A 19,275-nucleotide genomic window follows, 5' to 3' on the forward strand; every position below is an offset into this window, starting at 1 on the left:
TATACCACTTTTCATCACCTCATTTTAAAAACACATCTCAGTTCACAGGGCTACCAACAGGATCCCCTGAGCCTAGTATGCTTTTTGCATTTAGGCACCTGTCTGAACAACATGATTCTTATCGATCCAAACAGTTCTGTGCAAAAGAACTGGCCATAACAGGTTCACACCACTGCCCTGTAGTGAGGTGCTCCATATTTCAATAACAGACTAACAGAGGAATCCATTTTTATTAAGCATGAGTCTGACCTACTGCAGATTGACAATAGCTGTCTAGGGTTTCAGATGGAATCTTGTCAACTGTATCTAGAAATTCTGAGGACTGAACGTGGGACACTTTGCATGAAAATCTTTGCTGTACCACCGAGGTGTGTGGACCTTTCTTAATTTTAAGGAAACCATTCATTCTTCTTTCCCTCCCCATCAATCTATCTGACCATGTGTTGCCAGCTCAATCAATATTAGTAAAAGGTCCAAAACTCACTGCAGAAGTAATCCAGTCTGAGACTGCTTTAACTGCCCTGGCTCAGAGCTAGGGAATTCTGGGAACTGCGGTTTTGTGAGACATTTATCCTTTTCTGTCAGAGAGCTCTGGTGCCACAATAAACTACAATTCCCAGGATTCCCTAGAATTGACCCAGGACAGTTAAAGTGGTCTCAAACTGGATTAAGTCTGTAGTGTGTTTTGGACCTAACTCAACACTTTTTAGCATGCAAAAACATTAGATTGTAAGATTAGATTTTTAGATTGTAAGCCTGAGGGCAGGGAACCGTCTATTATCCCCTCTGTTGTAAGCCACCCAGATTCCCAGTGATTGGGCAGCATATAAATAAATCCTATTATTATTATTATTATTATTATTATTATTATTATTATTATTATTATTAATGCTCTCCTTCTCTTACTATTTAAAACAGGCAGATGCCCCCATAAGAATGCCAAAATTCTTTCGGTCTCAGTGTTTACATCCATAGACTAGAATGCTGTTGGTGAATCCCAGTTAAAGTAGATCCACTAAATCCATTCTTGAATAGTGAGTCAACATGTAGGTAAATCCCACTGATTCAATTAATCTACTCTAGTTAGGAATAACAAATAGGATTTAGGTTAAAGCGTCTTCCTCCAAAAGAATAAGTATGTGAACAATAAAACTGACAAAGATGGCAATTTAAAATCACAAACACAAAATTTGATGCATTGCTCTATGACGGCTCCTGTGTTCAGTGGGAATTTCTTCTCCCATCCCAACTCCTATTATTTACCTTGTTTTCCATTCCATTTCATCTTTTGCACGTTCCTTACGAGCCGCTCTCTGCTTCTCTTCTAGCCTCTCTTTTTCTTTGCTAGCCAGATCTAACAGACATTTTAAGAGGGATTGATTACTTTATAAAATAAGGAGGAAAAAAATACAGAAGGAATGGAAGGTAAAGAAACAAAATCCAGATCATTTTAGGAATATATCATATATTCATGACTCAGACCAATTTATTCAAATTTTTATTCATTCCAATATCAACACTTTAAAAGCACAAAAGATAAAAGCTGCATGCATTCAAAAGAAAACAGAAAAGCAGATCCTGCCATTACAGTTCCCGATAAACCTATTCTTTGTAAACCATCACTTTAATTTTGGCTGCTGTCTCTTAACTCCAGCAATTTACCCCAAAAACCAAATTTGGTAATTGTGAGAATCTCCATCTATCTAAGGAGAACAACCTTTTACAATCCAGTGGAAGGGGGCAGATTTCAATTACATTCCACACAAGGACAAGAAATGAAAAAACCTGTGGGCTATATTCTGTCAACCCTCTGTCCTACATAAATCCTGAGGAAACACTTCACTGTAATCCATGAAATGCTGGCTCATTCAAAGCAGCTCAGCCAGGAGCAAGGCCCTAAAATTAGAGAGGCAAATCTGATACAGACAACAAAAATCACAGCACTGATCAGTGGATGAAATTGGCTGAAATGGGCTAAAGTTAAGCCAATATGCTGCTGTTTTTGTCTGTCATTTTGTATTGTAGCTGTATCTTAATAATAATAGTATTTATTTGTATTCTGCTGTAATCCAAGCAGATTACAGCAGTAAAATAACATGCAATTAAAAAAAGAAATGCATTAAAAATTAAAAAATTAAAAATAGAACTTGTTCTAACAATTGCTGCTTGAAATCTTCAAAAGAAACATTATATAAGTGTTTCTTATATAATGTTCTCCCCCAAAGTTTGATTTCATGCTCTATGAACTCAAACTGCTAAAAGAAAAAATAAAAACGAGAGAAGCCCCATAACAGAATAAAATTACATTAGATTTCAAGGCTGCATACATATGCCTTGCACATTCCTACCTATTTCTCCATTCTCCATGTGTCTGATGTCTGGTCGCAATCGACAATCAGTGGGAGCCAGTACTTCTTCCATGCCTTTTTCTAATTCATTGAGACTGACAGCAAAACTGGTGAAATTGTACATCTTAAGTAAAAATAAACACAAACATATAAATATGTTGTCAGCCAGAAATCACCCATATTATGGTTATTAGCCAGTTGGACAAAGCTTAGGAGAAGAGACGTTTCCGACCACATAGTGGTATGCCTGCCTACATTAAGAAACTGCAAACATTTTCCTTTTAAAAATGCTTAAAGACATTTTATTAAACTAACTTGTGCAAGAATACATTCTTTTTTAAAATAAAGTGAATAGCACAGTTTAATTTCCTACTGAAATCTGTAACTTCAGGGCAGAGATAGAGCACAATTTGTTCCAGCAGGGAACAACTTTAGGAATCAATTACAGGACTGGTAATGCTCAGAAACCAAAAAGAAAGGATTAACAGAGTTTAAAGGTTAGACAAAAGAAGTATGTTTAGTAGGAAGGAGTTGCCACGCAAAATTGAACATGGCTGTGTAACCAGAAGTTCAGGGCAAGTGGGGGAGAAGAGACCATCCTCAACCTGCCATCCACTTTCCCTTATGGCAACTCCTCCCCCTATACTTCAGTCATCATGTAGTCACCCATCCAATTCAGAACAAAAATATGTTGCCATTATGATCTTTCTCTGCTTAACCTGATTTACTCTGGTTAAAAAAAAAGATGGAAGAAGCTGTAAGAAAAGAAAGAGAAGATTATAACTGGATGAAAACTGTGCCTGCAGGGAAAAAAAGCATGGGGGCCCTTTCACACTACACAATTATAGCAGTATGATTCCATTTTAACTGCTATAGTTCCACCCTACAGAACCCTGCGCTTTACAGTTTAGGGAGGAATATTTAGCATTCTCAACCAGAGAGCAAGTCTAGTACCTCACCAAAGTTCATACCCCAAGATTCCACAACATGTGGCCATGACAATTAGAGTGGAATCACTGTCCATGGTGACTACATTTAAACCATCACTTGGGAATTCCCTTGGGCTCATTCCCTTCCCATGACTGTATTATTATTATTATTATTATTATTATTATTATTATTATTATTATTATCTTTTATTTATAAAGCGCTATAAATTTACACAGCGCTGTACATACAATCTTTTAGTTAGACGGTTCCCTGCCCTCAGGCTTACAATCTAAGAAGACACGACACAAAAGGAGAGGGGAGTGGTGGTGGGGAATGGGATCAGGTCCAGCAGTTCTTCTCCACCTCCGAGGCCTGGACCAAGGCAGATCGACTGGAAGAAGGGCTTGGCTTCTTAATGGATGGTTAAAAGGAGGCTTCCTGGGTCAGAGAGGGGCTCACCTCTGGGAATGCTTCTTTAAACAATATAGTCTTTAATTCAGTTTTGAAACTGGGTAGAGAAGTGATGAGGTGTGCATGTGGGGGAAGAATGAGGAGATCAAAAGCATACACTACCATGTTAAGTACAGTGGGCCCTTGGTATCCCCAGGGATTTGGTTTCAAGACACACACACATCCCCTTGGATACCAAAATCCAAGATACTCAGGTCCCATTAAATACAATGGCATAGTAAAAGGGTGTCCCTTATATAGAATGGCAAAATTAAGGTTTGCTTTTTGTAATTTATATATTTTGAAATATTTCCAAGTCATGGATGCATGAATCCATGGATGAAGAATCTGTGGATACAGAAGGCCAAGTATGACTAAAATTTAGTATTACATTTAAACAGTAATTAACATGAACTATGGCTTGTTGTGAAGCTGGCTCTTTAAATGAGCTCACAATTAAGATTAGTCACAGTTTGTCAGTTTTTGACAAAATGACAAGCTATAGTTAAGATCTTATTATCTTTCAATTATATTAGGTGAGGAAAATAAAGAATTTGTGAGTACGATGCTTACTGTGAGCCTTTTCCATTACAACAAATCATGGCTTATTGTAATGCTGGAAGGGCCATACATGACACAGGAGAGTTGTAATCAAGATTTCTCCGTTTTGTGTTTTTATGTTTATTATCAGCTCCAAGAAATTGAAAAACAGTAAAGTGGTGCTAAGGTATCCTATTGTCTCATGGAATTCCCCATTTCAACCCCCCAAAATGTCCATTAGTACCATTGAAACCTATATAGAGGCACTTTTCATGAAATGTACTTGACAATACAGCTGCCTAACAGAACAAGTAAAATGGCAGCATCCTGAACTGAAAGTAATCAGACTTTAAGAAGTTTGCCACTTTATCAGAATGAAACCTTTACTTGCTTCTGCAGTCATAAAGATCCACAAGAAGTAAAAGGAATTATGTAGGTAAGTTCACTAATTTATGATATGGGCAAAGAAACCGCCAACAATAGTCCATCATTTATCAAAAGTATTGTCATGAGACAGTTCTGGCCAAATTTAATATACCTCTACTGCATTTTAGAAAGAAACTTTTTATTAAAGAGCCAAAATGCCTAGAAACATCATTGACTCATTTGTTCTGGAGTTGTACTGGCTGAACACTATAAATTTGCCAATTTAAAAAACACACCTTGGAAATGCTTACGGATTATTGCAGCTCAGAAAACCTCTTAATTAGTAAGAATAGCAGAATCAGTAGTGTTTCACTGCTTCTGCCATTTAACGACTAACTGACATAACCAAATGAATTCTGAGACAGGCTGGTCCACATTGTTTTTGAATGCTCTAAACAACACTCATTAGCTCAACTGTTCCTAGGAAAACACACTAATCATAGGCCATTGCCATTTAAAGATGAATGACAGATCCATGTGGTTGTTTAAATGAAGTTTAGTTTTAATTGCCATTTATTTTCTAGTACAGAAGTGGAGGTATGTGGAGAAAATTATATGAGTTAATCTACAGGTGACACTGCCATTAACTGCAATTTGGATTCAGGTATGAGTTTCCTTTCATTCTATGATCCCTCTCTTTTAAGGCAATCTTCCTTCCTCAGATTCTTCACTATTGGCTAAATTGGCTGGAGCTGCTTAGAGCTGCAGTTCAGCAACATCTGGAACACTCCAAAATTCCCATCCCGGATTTAAGGGAGACATAGGAATCTGTGCCTGCTCAGACTGCAAATCCCATAATCCTTTGCCACTGCCTGTGCTAATTAGGACTGATGTAGTCCAAAATCATCTAGGGGACAACATTCTCCAGTTTTAAGATACTGTCTTGGGGAGTTTACTATCATGTTACATGCTGTTCCCAAAGGCTATAACAGGATAATAAAGTTATCTAATAACATTATTAATAACAATTATACAGAGTTTATGCTGAGCCCAAGATATAACACACACTTTTCACTTTCAAGGTATGTGCCTGCTGTTGTTAGCTGCCCTTGAATCGACCTCAACTCATAACAACCCTGTGTCTGAGACATCTCCAAGTCCTCCTTTTCTCCACTGCTCTGCTTAGGTCCTGCAAATTAAGGCCTGTGACCTCCCTGACTGAATCTAGCCAGGTCTTTCTCTCTTTCCTCAACCTTTCCTAGTATTATTGTTTTTTTCTAGTGAGTCATGCCTTCTCATGATGTGGATAATGTACGACAGCCTCAGTTTAATCATCTAGAATCATAGAGCTGGAAGAGACCACAAGGATCATCCAGTCCAACCCCCTGCCATGCAGGAAATCTCAATCAAAGCATCCCTGACAGATGGCCATCCGGCCTCTGTTTAAAGACCTCCAAGGAGGGAGACTCCATCACTCTCCGAGTGAGTGTGGTCCACTGTCGAACAGCCCTTACTGTCAAGAAGTTCCTCCTAATGTTGAGGTGGAATCTCTTTTCCTGGAGCTTGCATCCATTGCTCCGGGTCCTACTCTCTGGAGCAGCAGAAAACAAGCTAGCTCCCTCCTCAACATGACATCCCTTCAAGTATTTAAACAGGGCTATCATATCACCTCTTAACCTTCTCTTCTCCAGGCTGAACATGCCCAGCTCCCTAAGTCGTTCCTTATTGGGAATGGTTTCCCGACCCTTCACCATTTTGGATTCTAGGGAGAACTTAAACCTGTTTTGCATTCTCTTACATAAATGTACACCCACACCTCATATACCAATTTTGAGCAATTTACCTGAGATGAATTTGGTGGTCTAGTACTTATCCTCCAAAGTAGCTTACTGCCAGGTATGAATTGCACAGTCTCTTGGATCTCTGGCATATCATCAGCTTCATCATTTTCAGGCTCCTCACTCTTAAAACAAAGGAAAAATCATTTATGGTGAACATAAAGAATAGCAACTTTAAAATTCTTGATCCCATTTTCAGGACTCCACACACTTCAGATGGTTCAAATGTAATATGGCCGCTCAGTAAATCATTATTTCATGCAATATGAACAAATGATGCTCAAGCAGTCTATCCTGGCTCTACAATCCTCTTCTCTTCTATATTTGTTGTTGTTGTTGAGGTGCCTTCAACTCATTCCCGACTTAGGGCAACCCTAAAGTGAACCGATCATAGGGGTTTCCTAGCAAGTTTCTTCAGAGGGCATTTGCCATCGCCATCCTCTGAGACTGACAGAGTGTGACTTGACCAAGGTCACGCAGTGAATGGACAGGTTGCTCACCTGTAACTGTTTTTGTTCAAGTGGTCATCTGCGAATTCACACAAATGGGTTATTCTGCGCAGCAAAGCTTGGAAACTTCTAGAATCTCTGGGCAGAATGCAATGTAACATTTCTGCAACTTTTTGGCGGTAACTCCGCCCATCCCTATATAAGGCCCCTAGCGGTCCGCCCTTCTTCAGTTCCGAATGAGCAGCAAACAGTGCGACGGTAACGTAGCAAGGCAATGAGCAGGACACTGAGGGGAAGGATGGGCGGGTTTGTGTGAATTCGCAGATGACCACTCGAAGAAACACAGTTACAGGTGAGCAACCTGTCCTTCTTCTTCGTGGTCTCTGCGAATCACACAAATGGGTTAGACTGGCAAGCTTAAGTCAAAGGAAGAGGGAGCGTCCATGTGGAAACTCAAACAAATTTTATTAACAGGTAATAAACAATTAACCTCAAACAGCAGCAGTGTCAATTGTGTTCAATGCAACCCTGAAAGTAACACTGCCCTCCCAAAGGCTGCTCCCTGCCTATCCCTGGCATCCAACCTATAATGTTTGATAAATGTTAAAGGCTGGGACCAGGTAGCAACCCTGCAGACATCCTCCAAAGGAATGCCCATCAAAAAAGCGGAGGATGCTGCTACCGCCCTAGTTGCATGGGCCCGAACCCTCTCTGGTACAGGAATGCCGGCCAACTCATAGCATAAGCAGATGGTACTTGTAACCCACTTAGAGAATCTTTGCGATGACACAGGCAACCTCTTTTTAGCCTGGGAGTAGCACACAAAGAGTCTATTGGATAGCCTCAAGGCCAAGGTCCTATCGAGGTAAAAGGCTAAAGCCCTTCTAACATCCAAAGAGTGAATCCGGCGCTCCTCATCAGAGCTTGGGTTCGGGGCCAAGGTAGGGAGAACAATATCTTGGTTCAAGTGGAAGGATGATACCACCTTAGGCAGGAAGGTGATGTCAGTCCTGAGCACCACCTTGTCCTTGTGGAAACGGAGAAAGGGCTGGTCAGCCCGCAGAGCACATAGTTCTCTGGCTCGATGGGCAGAAGTAATGGCTACCAAGAAGGCTGACTTCCATGTCAGCAGCCTGAGATCCGTGGTAGCCATGGGCTCAAACGGCTTGGAGGTCAGTTTTGAGAGCACCAAGTCTAAGTTCCAAGCCGGGGCGGGGGAAGAGCAAGGTGGGTGCAGATTATTAAAGCCCTTCAGAAACCTCTTAACCAAGGGGTTCCCAAACAAGGAGGGTTTGTCACCAAACGAGTAGTGGGAGGAAATGGCCGATAGGTAACCCTTGATGGAGTTGAGGGATAGACCAGAATCAACCAAACTCTTAAGGAAGTCCAAAACTATCGAGATAGAAACCCGGGCTGGTACAATATCTCTGTCCTTAAGAAAGGCCACAAATTTGTCCCACTTGTAGCCATAAGCCCTACGAGTCAAGGGCTTTTGAGCTGCCATAATAATATCTTTAATGCCTGTCGGGAGAGATGTCAATACTGGATCCTCCATGCTACCAATGGGAGAGAGTCCATATCGGGATGGAGAATCAGTCCATTCTGGATAGAGAGGAGAGTGGGCCGGTGCTCGATCCGGAGGAATGTGTTCCCTGACAGACGCAGCAGTGGGGCGAACCAAGATTGTCTCGGCCACCATGGAGTGACCAGGATCACATCGGCATGGTCTGTCATAATCTTTGACAGGACCCTGGTCAGTAACGGGAAGGGAGGGAAAGCGTACAGCAGACCTTGTGTCCAATGGAGTTAGAAGGCGTCTCCTCTTGAGCCCGGAACCCCTCACTCGAGAGTAAAATTCCTGAGTGTGGGAGTTCTGGGGGGAGGCGAAGAGGTCCAGTGTCGGCGAACCCCAACAGTGAAATAGGCTGTCGACCACTTCCGGATGGAGCCTCCATTCGTGACAAGTTGTCGGGGACCGGCTGAGCTGGTCTGCTTGGCCATTCTGATCTCCCGGCAAATGGATGCACTGCAGGCAGATGCTGTGGGCGATGCACCAATCCCAGACGCGGAGCGTGATCTCTAGAAGAGTCCTTGACTTTGTACCTCCTTGTTTGTTGAGGTAGTACATTGTAGTAGTGTTGTCTGTGAGGAGAAGCACCACTGTGTCGGCGAGGAGGGTGCAGAAGGCCTTGAGGGACTTTTCTACTGCCAGCATTTCCAATGCATTTATGTGAAGAGTGGCCTCCGACGGGGACCATTTGTCCTTGATGGAAAGGCCTTGAACATGGGCGCCCCAACCCTGGAGAGATGCGTCCGTAGTCAGGGTGATGTCCGGTTGCGGAGGAACAAATGGCATGCCGACGCAGACGTTCTCGGGCTGGAGCCACCACCGGAGCGACTTCTGAACCTTTCTCGGGATGGTAAAGATCTTTCGTGGTGAATCCTGTACAGGGTCGAAAACGGACAGGTACCACGATTGGAGAGGTCTGAAGCAGAGTCTGGCCCACGGGGTGACGAAGGTTGTAGAGGCCAAGTGACCCATGGCGACCTGGACTGCATGAGCCCGGACCTTCCATCGAAAGAGACAGTCTCATAGCGCGGACACCAGTGACTCGAACCTCGTCCGTGGGAGAAAGGCTTTGGCCGCCTCCGAATCCAAGGTCGTTCCAATGAAGTCCAGTCTTTTTGATGGAGAGAGGTGGGATTTCTCCAAGATGACTTGAAGTCCCAAGGCATTCAGAAGAGACAGGGAGAACTGTACGTCCTGACTCAGCGATGTGTGGGACAGTGCAGTGAACAGCCAATCGTCCAAGTAGGGGAAGACCGTTATTCCTCTTTGGTGAAGATAGGCCACCACCGGGGCCATGCACTTTGTGAAGACTCTTGGTGCTGAGGACAGGCCAAACGGGAGGACTTTGTACTGGAAGATCTCGGTCCCGACGGTGAAGGCGAGGAACTGGCGGTGATTTTCTCTGATGGAAATATGAAAATAAGCGTCCTTCAAATCTAAAGTGGCGAACCAGGCGTCTTTCTGCAATAACGGTAGAATAGAAGCAAGGGTTACCATCCTGAAGCGTCTGTAAACAATGTAAGCATTCAGATGGCGCAAGTCCAGGATAGGTCTAAGTCCAAAGTCCCTCTTGGGGACTGTAAAATATCTAGAGAAGAAACAATACCGTGCTCTAGCAGGGTCCACAGGCTCGATGGCCCCTTTGTCTAAGAGGGAGCGCACTTTGTCGAGAAGGGTGTCCGAGGGTAAGGTGGAATTAAAGGCTCCGGTAGGAGGGAGCTCTAAAAACTCAAGGGCATAACCCCGTCGGACAATGTCTAAGACCCAAGAGTCTGAGGTTATCGAGGCCCAGGTGTTAAAGAAGGGCCTCAACCTATCAGTGAAATGAACGGCGAATTGCGCTGGGGGTTTTCAGAACCTGCGCTTGCCTTTGGTATCCTTCTTTTTGTAGCCCTGTTGGTATCTAGGCTGAGACGACTGACGGCGGTCGCCTTGGGGCAGAGGAGATTGGGAAGGCCGAACTTGAGGGGGTCTATCCTGAGACTGGTAATGGCGGTCGTGTTGCTGAAACCGCTGCTGTCCCTGTGGGTACCATGGACGCTGGCTACCGTATCTCATCCTTGGTGACTTGGACGAGAAAGACATCCCGTGTTTTCGCGCCGCGGTTTTCATGCGGTAGCGGAAACTCAGTTTTTCATCAGTCTCTTTATTAAATAAGCCCGAATTATCAAAGGGCATGTCTTCTATTGCGGATCTCGCCTGTGGAGTGAGGTCCGAAGAGCGCAACCATGTGTGGCGCCTGAGGGCTATAGAGCCAGACAGGATTTTTGAGGCGCAGTCGGTTGAATGCCTGGTGGAAATAATCTGTTGGCCGCCAACCAGATGGACCTCGTTCCGTAGGGCCGTCATAATCCTTTCTTATCATCAGGGAGCTCACTGATGGTCGAGTCCATCTTTTCCATTAACAGTTGTACGTAGGCCCCCATACATGCTGCATAGTTGGCGATCTTGATGCCAAGCGCAGCTGAGGCATAGAATTTCTTTGCCAGCCCATCAATTTTCTTGCCTTCCTTATCCATCGGAGAGGAGGCCTGACGGGGAGTGAAAGCTGTCTGTGAACCCTCCACAATAGCCGAGTTGGGCTTCGGGTGGTTGAAGAGCCACGAGGGTCCAGATGGTGTTACCCTGTACAGGTTCTCGATCTTCCTGGAAGTGGAAGAGATGGTTGCTGGGGTGTCCCAGGACCGCTTGGCAATCTTGTCCAGAGAAGGCAGAAATGCCAGTGAAGGAGGTGCCGGGGCACAGCCATGGATTCGTCTCTCCACCGGATCGAGGGCATCATCCTCTGGGTGGGAGACCTCCAGTTTCAAAGCGTCCGCCATCCAGATGATCCTGTCGGAGAAGGACCTGACGTCATCCGATGGAGATGGAGTGTCTGGAACCCCAAAGGTGTAGGGCTGGTCGTCTGCAGGGAAGGGTGATGGCGAACGTGAACGAGACGGTGATCTAGTGGCTGACCTACTCCGAGGTCTGCTGACTGGTGAAAGGTCTCTAACCGGAGAATGATGGGGCATCAACAAGTCATCCGACTTGGTGAAGACGGCCTGGTGACTAGGAGAACGGGCCTTGGATCTCGTCGGGCCCGGGAAGCGTCTACGGAGATGGGTAGCATCCACGGGTAGGAAGTATTGCTTGGTGTGGTGGTCATACACCAAGTCAGGATAAGTGTCCATTAGGTCAGAATCTGGTAGGTCGCGCTCCTGGAATCCTTGATCCAGCGCTTCATCTGCCTCTGTACTGAGGGCAGCTCTATCCCGACGTGAGGGAGAGTGCAGCCTATGCGGAGCCCTGGAGGGAGATCGAGAAGGTGGTCTAGACCTGGGCCTGCGAGGCGAGGCCTGTGGATCGGAATCCGGGATCTCGCCCTCTGATTCAGAGCTGTGGTCAATCGTAACGATTTGGAGGTCCTCGTCAGGGATGGAGAGATGAGGAGCGATGACAACTCTGGGCTCCAAGGGTGGTGGAAGAGAGCTCGGGATGGACGCGGGAGTCGGGGTGGCCGTGGTTCCACGGTCCAGTGGGGGCACTGAGACTGTACTTGGCGGTCCCTTCCTGCGAGACTTCGAGATGGGAGAAGCCAATCTAGCCCGTCTGGAGGACTCCCCATCCCTTGACGACTTCTGTTTGTCCCCATGCTTCCTCTTAGAGGGCTTGGTCTTGTCCCCCTTATTGGCTTGGGGAGCAGAGGAGGCCGATTGAGAGGCCGATTCCCCAGAAGCAGAGGTCGTTGGTTGGAAGACCTTTCCATAAAGGGAGGCTTTCAATTTTTGGTCCCTGTTCTTGAGGGCCTGGGACGTCATGGCCTTACAATGGATGCAGGCACCTGGAATATGGGTCTCGCCCAAGCAAAGGACACACTTGTCGTGGCCATCCGACATGGGGATTTTGACCCCACATTTCGAGCACCTCTTAAAGGAGGCCATAGCGGCCGAGAGAGAGGCCATAGCCGAAAACGCCAAGTCCGAAGGACAATTCCGTGTGGAGGTCTTTACCGGTCCGTAGGTCGTAGTCCGAACGGGGGGAAATTACGTTTAGAATGGTCAACGAAAGGCTATAGGTCAAAGTCCAGAGATTCAATCCAAGTGATAGCCGATGCTAGCGAAGTTCCTCGAGCTGCTTAGCGCGGCAGAATGAAGGAACTGAAGAAGGGCAGACTGCTAGGGGCCTTATATAGGGATGGGCGGAGTTACCGCCAAAAAGTTGCAGAAATGTTACATTGCATTCTGCCCAGAGATTCTAGAAGTTTCCGAGCTTTGCTGCGCAGGCGCAGAATAACCCATTTGTGTGATTTGCAGAGACCACGAAGAAGAATTCATGGTTGATCAGGGAATCGAACCCTGGTCTCCAGAGTCTTACTCCAATGCTCAAACCGCTACGTATACAACAGTGAAGCTTCCAATAACCCCAACCCTCAAACCATAGTAGTTCACAACCTCCCCATAAATTAAATATTAAATATATTATTCAATATAATTTCCCAGCAAAAACCACACAGAAACTGAGGGCAAAGACATCCCTCCTTCCCCTTTTGTAATTCTTACACCTGCTGGTTTCCCCAATATTTGTCCAAAAAGCTCCTCTCTTACTACATCCCCACTATACTAATATAAATAGCAAAAGATAAGAGTCTTTGCTTCTACAAGACCTATTTCCAGGCAAGTAGCAGGGTGTCATTGAACTAATGGTCTGGGCAACACACTTGCTGCTCGTATTAGTGAAACAATTAGCACTTATCCGTTTGGCAAACAAAATAGCAACTGCTTACTACAGAACACCACGCAATAAAATTTTGTACTGAGATCTGTAGAGTACTGGACAAGTGGGAACAAAATGAATATTTTCTATTTTTTTCACAGAGGGCTCTGTTAAAAGATATGTGCATCAATTCCCAATGATGTAAGATGCAAATCAGTCTAGATCAGCAGCTTTGCCCAGTCGTAATCCCAAAAACTAGTGAATTATACCACCCACTGAAGTCAGTGGTGTTGGTATGCAATGCTTTCTTTCCATTCACAGAAGGCTCTCTGAAACAACTGGCCTCCTTAAAGGGGTGGGTGGAATTTTATTTTTTTTATATTTTTTTGTCAAATTCTTCTTTTTTAAAACAATCTTCTTTATTGTTATGACAGATTTCTCAACCACCCAGAGACGATCTGGGTCTGTGATACAGGGACCTGAAGTGAAAAGAGAGAACCAGCAAAAATTATTCCCCCTCCAAAGATAAAAGACTCTGCTGGGTCAAACATCCTTTAACAAACGGATAGACAGTACTGGATACCTTCCTAGCAATTCACAGAATACAATGTGGGGTGTGGATTCTTGCCACAAAGGCAATAAAATTACTAATAGGTTCAGTTTGTCCAGCTTGCACTGTAACACTTTAGTATTTTTCCAATGTTTCCTTTTCATGAAACTTGCTTAATGTGTAAAAGCGCAACTCCTCCTCCTGCCAGTACAATATAAGTAAACATTACCGGCTTTGGTTTCTTCTGGTCACCACCTTTCTTCTCATTCTTCTTGTAATTTTCATAAGTGGAAGGATCAACGCACCATAAACATTCTGTCCATTTGCCATAGATAACTGCAAGTTTCTTCTTACTGATCGTTTAAAAAAAGAAAAACACACAAAGTGTTTATATGCATTTGCAGAATTACAGGGAATAATACTGAAAACATAGTGGTATCTTCCAACTCTCTGATTCTGTGAAGAGGTAGCTTCACCTTCATGAAATAGTTGAAAATATGTTTAAGAGATAATTAAAAGAAAAAGATAAAATCATTCACACCACATTCTGAACATCCTTCTGACTCATAATTTAAACACCAAAGGCCTGCTTAAATAAAAAGGTCTTTGCCTGCGGGCAGAAAAAGAGCAAAGAGGGGGCCAGCTCCCATGGAATGGAGTTCCACAGCTGCTGAGAAGGCTATCTCTCATGCTCTCACCAAATGTGCCTGTGATGGTGGTGGGATCAAGAGAAAGTCCCCCCAAAGGTTTTAAAACTTGGGTCAGCTCATATAGTGAGATATGGGCTGCTGCCACACTGCAAAATGAATGCAGTTTGAATCGCTTTAACTTTCTTGGTTCCAGCCTATGGAAACATAGGATTTATAGTTTGTTGTGGCACCAGAGCTTTGTAACAGAGAAAGCTAAATATCTCACAAAACAAGAAATCTCAGAATTCCAAAGCATTGAGTCATGGCAGTTACAGAGATGTCAAACTGCAGTCATTCTGCAGTGTAGATGCAACCATAGTCTTTTAGACAGTCTGGAAAATGGTACTCGAACAGTGTGGCGGGACCTCTGGAGAGGCGTGAGAGCTACTCAAGGGGAGCATGAGACTTGGAGGCTCTGATCCCTCTTCCTCCTCCCCCCAAACTTTTTTATATGTAAAATTTACACGTGTTGAGTTAAATATTGAATTTAATTAAATTCAACTGTTCTAATTTGAACAATGTTGTTTTCTTATAAAATGTTAAAATATGAATATACATAAATGTGAAAATGAAAATATGCACACTAAAAATGTTTTTATTTATATATTATGGTTGCAGGGGTCACTGGAGTAAATGTAAAGGGGGCACCAAAAGAAAAGTTTTCAGTGCCATTGATGTAGGGCTTTAACCAGCGTTTTGAATACTACCCAGAAGTGGAATGAAACAGCAAATCTGTTTCAACAGGGACATTATATGAGCTTGTAACCAGACCCAGTCAGCAGCCTGGCCTCAGAATTTTGGACCCACTGAAGTTTCTGAAGTTTCCAAAGGCAGCCCCATGCAGAGTGCATTACAGTAATTGAAAGAGGATGTAATCAAGGCATGGATCTTCATAGCCAGATCTGACATCTCAAGGAACAGACACAGCTGGCGCGCTACTCTTGATGGTGCAGACATTTTACATTTCCCCACCACAACTCTTGACTTAAAATAAAGGATCAGAAATTAAGGACTGTGCTACATTAGTACTGCTGATTTCTGACTTGTTTGTATTTCAGAAAAATAATAGGGAAATCTTGAATTTACACCCAAGATTTCATTAACAAATATTTTAGGTCAAGCTTTAAGCTAGTCTAGTGGTGTGAACTATCGTAAAATACTGACCTAATAGTAACCAAATATTTGCATGGAAAATGAAAATGAATGAGGAGGAGAACTAATCCAAAACCTCAATGTATGCTATCCAAGATTCAGGATGTACAGATATACACAACTGAGTGGTGATCCATGCTGTGAATCCATACTGACGCTTTTGGGGTCATACATGTATCCCTCTTTAGAGAAATGAAGCCCAGAAACAAGCAGACAGTCTTTCTCATTTCTACTAGAAGCCATCTATTTGAAGTACCAACCCAACCCCCATCTCTAGCTTATTGCAATACTTCAAGAAGAAAAATAATGAAGGAAATTGAGTATTTTACTTCATCCACATTGTCCAGTTCATCAGTTATTGCTGTTGCCCAACACCAAAAGCTTACTTTTCAATGTTGGATTTGGGTTATTATAGAAGTGAAAGGGGAAATAAAGAAGCAGAGCTTATTTTACAACAAGTGGGAAATGAACTACTTCCCCTGCATAGGGATGTATGTATACATCCACAGCCAATATCAGCTCAAACTAAAGAAAAGCAGTTGTCACTGAAAAAGTAAACACACACCACTTACTTTTTGTCCTGAATGTGGCCTTCTATTCTGTGAAGTTCTTTACCAAACAGCCCACATGGTTTAAAGTTAAGTATACATTTATCTCCAGTACTATAAAAGAAAAACAAATAAAATTAACAAGTCATAAAGCTATCAACTTGGTGTTGAACTTAAATACAACACAATATTCCTATATATGTCCCACTGCCCAACATGTGATTTTAACAGTAAATATATTTTGATCAAGGAGTCTTTTGATAACAGTTGTAGATACTTTGCAGTGTCAATCAGGAAAAAAGTGACAGAATCAAGGGTATGATGGACATGGTCATGCACACATTCTGAAAATTTTTCTAGAGGCCCCTTCCCCACCACCACTCCCTTTGTGTCGTGTCTTTTTAGATTGTAAGCCTGAGGGCAGGGAACCGTCCAATTAAAAAGATTGTACGTACTGCGCTGTGTAAATTTACAGCGCTTTATAAATAAAGGTTAATAATAATAATAATAATAATAATAATAATAATAATAATACTGTAATGTGAAAAGGAGAACCAATTTTGAATGACTTTGAATAGACACATACTTTAATTTTACCACGAAATGGAAATGTAGCACATGTGGTGGCAATGCGATAAAGTACAAACTTATTGGGAAAACATATTATTCTTATTCTTATTCTTATTATAGTTTATTTCTATAGCGCTGTAAATGTACATAACGCTGTACATACAGATAATCAAATCAATAAAAATATAAAATATAAACCTGCCAATGGCATACAATCTACAAAATACATATAAACAGTAGATAGTAATATAAAATAGAATTAGTTAAAAAAAACAGGCATCAATTAAAATATCAACATCCACTATCTAATCAAATATCAGATAAATATTCACACAGTGCCTGGGAACGCTTCCCTAAACAGGTGGTCTTCAACTAGATTTAAAAGTAGTCAATGAAGTGCTGACCCATGTTTGTGGGGGAAGAAGGTTCCAGGAGTGAGGGGCAGCAAGTGAAAAGGGACGAATCTGGGATGGGGCAGTGGAGATCCTAGGCTGGGACAGCAGACCTTGACTACTAGAACGGAGGGTACGAGTGGCAATATAAGGAGAAAAAAGTTCAGATAAATAAAGAGAGGCCAGCTCATGCAGTGCATTAAAAGTTAACAATAGAGGCTAATACTGAATACGGAAGGGAAAGGGGAGCCAGTGAAGGGAAGATAATAAAGGAGAAACATGGTCAAAGTGGCGAGCGGATGTAACGATGCGTGCCGCTGAATGTTGGATGGAAATTAAATTGAACATATATAAGGCAATGCAGGAACTATTGGGGAAAAAAATTCTGTTTCAACCAGAGCTATTTTTATTTAATATAATATAATAGATACTATACAGGAACAAATGATTCAGGACGAGAAAAATATAATCCTGTACATGATTATGGCAGCCTGCATGATATATGCGAAATACTGGAAAACTAATATAATACCCACTCTAAGAGAATGGAAGATTAAAGTGAATGATTTTGCAATCATGGACAGACTGTCCATGTATATCGCAGGGAAAATAACCCAACAATATGAAAAAAATGGGGGAAAAGAGAAAGACTTTGGCAAGAGTGATGTGAGAGAAAGGTCTGTGCACATGCATCAGGAACATTTGCTTGGTAAAGTATTTATGCCGAACTCCCAAACTTGAGGTATAGAAAGGGTAAATTACTTATTGTAAGTTCAGTTCCTGAAGTGGTTCTCTGTGTATTCATTGCTGTCTGTTCTTTTACTGTAAAAATATTTCATTTGGAGCCTTCTAGAGTTGAGTAATCAGGTGGTCACTGTCCTCCTATACAACAGTTCACACACTTCTAAGGTATGTTCCCAGCAATCCACACCAGTCTTTTTTGATACCATAAACACCTTGGACCTACTGCTGCGGCATGTGTCATGATTAGATTAACTCTGGGGTGCAAAACAGCCACAGTGCAAATCTGATGACCTCCAATGAATTGAAGCAGATGATAATTGACTCTGAGACTGAATGTTCCTTACAGAACTGGTTCTGTAGACTTCTCTGAGATTTCTCTCCTAAGGCTGAATCTATTGTTTATCTATAGTAGGTTAGATCAATGGCCTGATGAATTGTCTCCACAACAAGAGCAGGGCAATCTAACATAGGAGGAGGAGGTGTTAAAAATGTTGAGGCAACATCTGAAGGCATGCATCACCTTATGGGAGTAAGGGAAGAAGAAGTTGAAGCCGAGAATAGACACCCTCTCTGTTCTCTGTTTCAACTTCATCCTCTTCTTTTTGTTTACAGCAAACATTTTTTTTTTTTGCTTAACAGTTGTTCTACAGAATATCCAGAGATTTCAGCAGACAATTTTGATGTTGCTGGTATTGAGGTGGAGGGTATTGAAGAGTCACTGTTAACTAAAATTGTTAGTGTCAAAGAAGCCACTTTTAGTGGCAGCTCAACAGAAGCTGAAAAAGAAAGGGGAGCCAATGAAACAGATCACAGTAAAAAGAGGCTTACTGAGCACCCTTTTGTTGTCTGCACGTTTCCTGGGTTAAAAGGGCCATTTCCACAACTGAGGAAGGATGAGGCAACTTGGCTTCTCTTTGTCATGTCAAACACCTTCCCCCACAAGAAGTCTTGCAGGCTTGAGAGTGGAAATTGCACTGACCTCCAGATGTTATTGCTCTGTAACTTCCACCAGCCCTAACCCACACAGCCAATGAGGAATGTTGGGAACTATATCTGGATAGCTGCACAGTTTCTACTACTATGGACTACATACAAAAGACAAAAAGGAATATCAGTTGCAAAGAAAGTGTGTGACATCCTAATGGGCAGAAGGACGTTCAGGGGCAAGTATATTTCTGTTATACTTTTAATTTAAGAGCTCAATGCATTGGAGCTAAAAATGCAAAGAAATTAAAATTACACAAGAAACAAGGGAAAAAACACAAAAATTATAAAAAGAGAAATAGAAAAATAATGCTTAGCAAGGCTAAGAGAAAATGACAGAGAATTTTCTAAACTATATCACCAGTACAGTAGAAAAAGAAATGAGGAGAAACACTGGGATTGCATGCACTAGAGTCCTGGAAAATGGTTCCCATCTGACTGCTCAGCTCTACAAGGTATC

The 19,275-nt window shown here is 42.7% G+C and overlaps 1 protein-coding gene across 4 annotated transcripts in view; it reads right to left on the reverse strand.

Moving 5' to 3' along the window:
• Positions 1-19,275, reverse strand: part of OSBPL2 (oxysterol binding protein like 2) — a 98,939-nt gene that overhangs the window by 5,479 nt on the left and 74,185 nt on the right. For all 4 annotated transcript variants that reach the window (XM_089513664.1, XM_089513665.1, XM_089513662.1 and 1 more), the window contains 5 exons: positions 16,150-16,239; positions 13,966-14,089; positions 6,478-6,597; positions 2,349-2,472; positions 1,264-1,354 (listed from right to left, as the gene is read on the reverse strand). In XM_089513664.1, coding sequence (XP_089369790.1) covers positions 1,264-1,354; positions 2,349-2,472; positions 6,478-6,597; positions 13,966-14,089; positions 16,150-16,239 — 549 coding nt within the window. The remainder of the gene's footprint in view (positions 1-1,263; positions 1,355-2,348; positions 2,473-6,477; positions 6,598-13,965; positions 14,090-16,149; positions 16,240-19,275) is intronic.

This window comes from Sceloporus occidentalis, unplaced genomic scaffold (assembly GCF_023333645.1).
Source record: "Sceloporus occidentalis isolate IW3139 unplaced genomic scaffold, rSceOcc1.0.p SCAF_3, whole genome shotgun sequence".
NCBI classification, from domain to species: domain Eukaryota; kingdom Metazoa; phylum Chordata; class Lepidosauria; order Squamata; family Phrynosomatidae; genus Sceloporus; species Sceloporus occidentalis.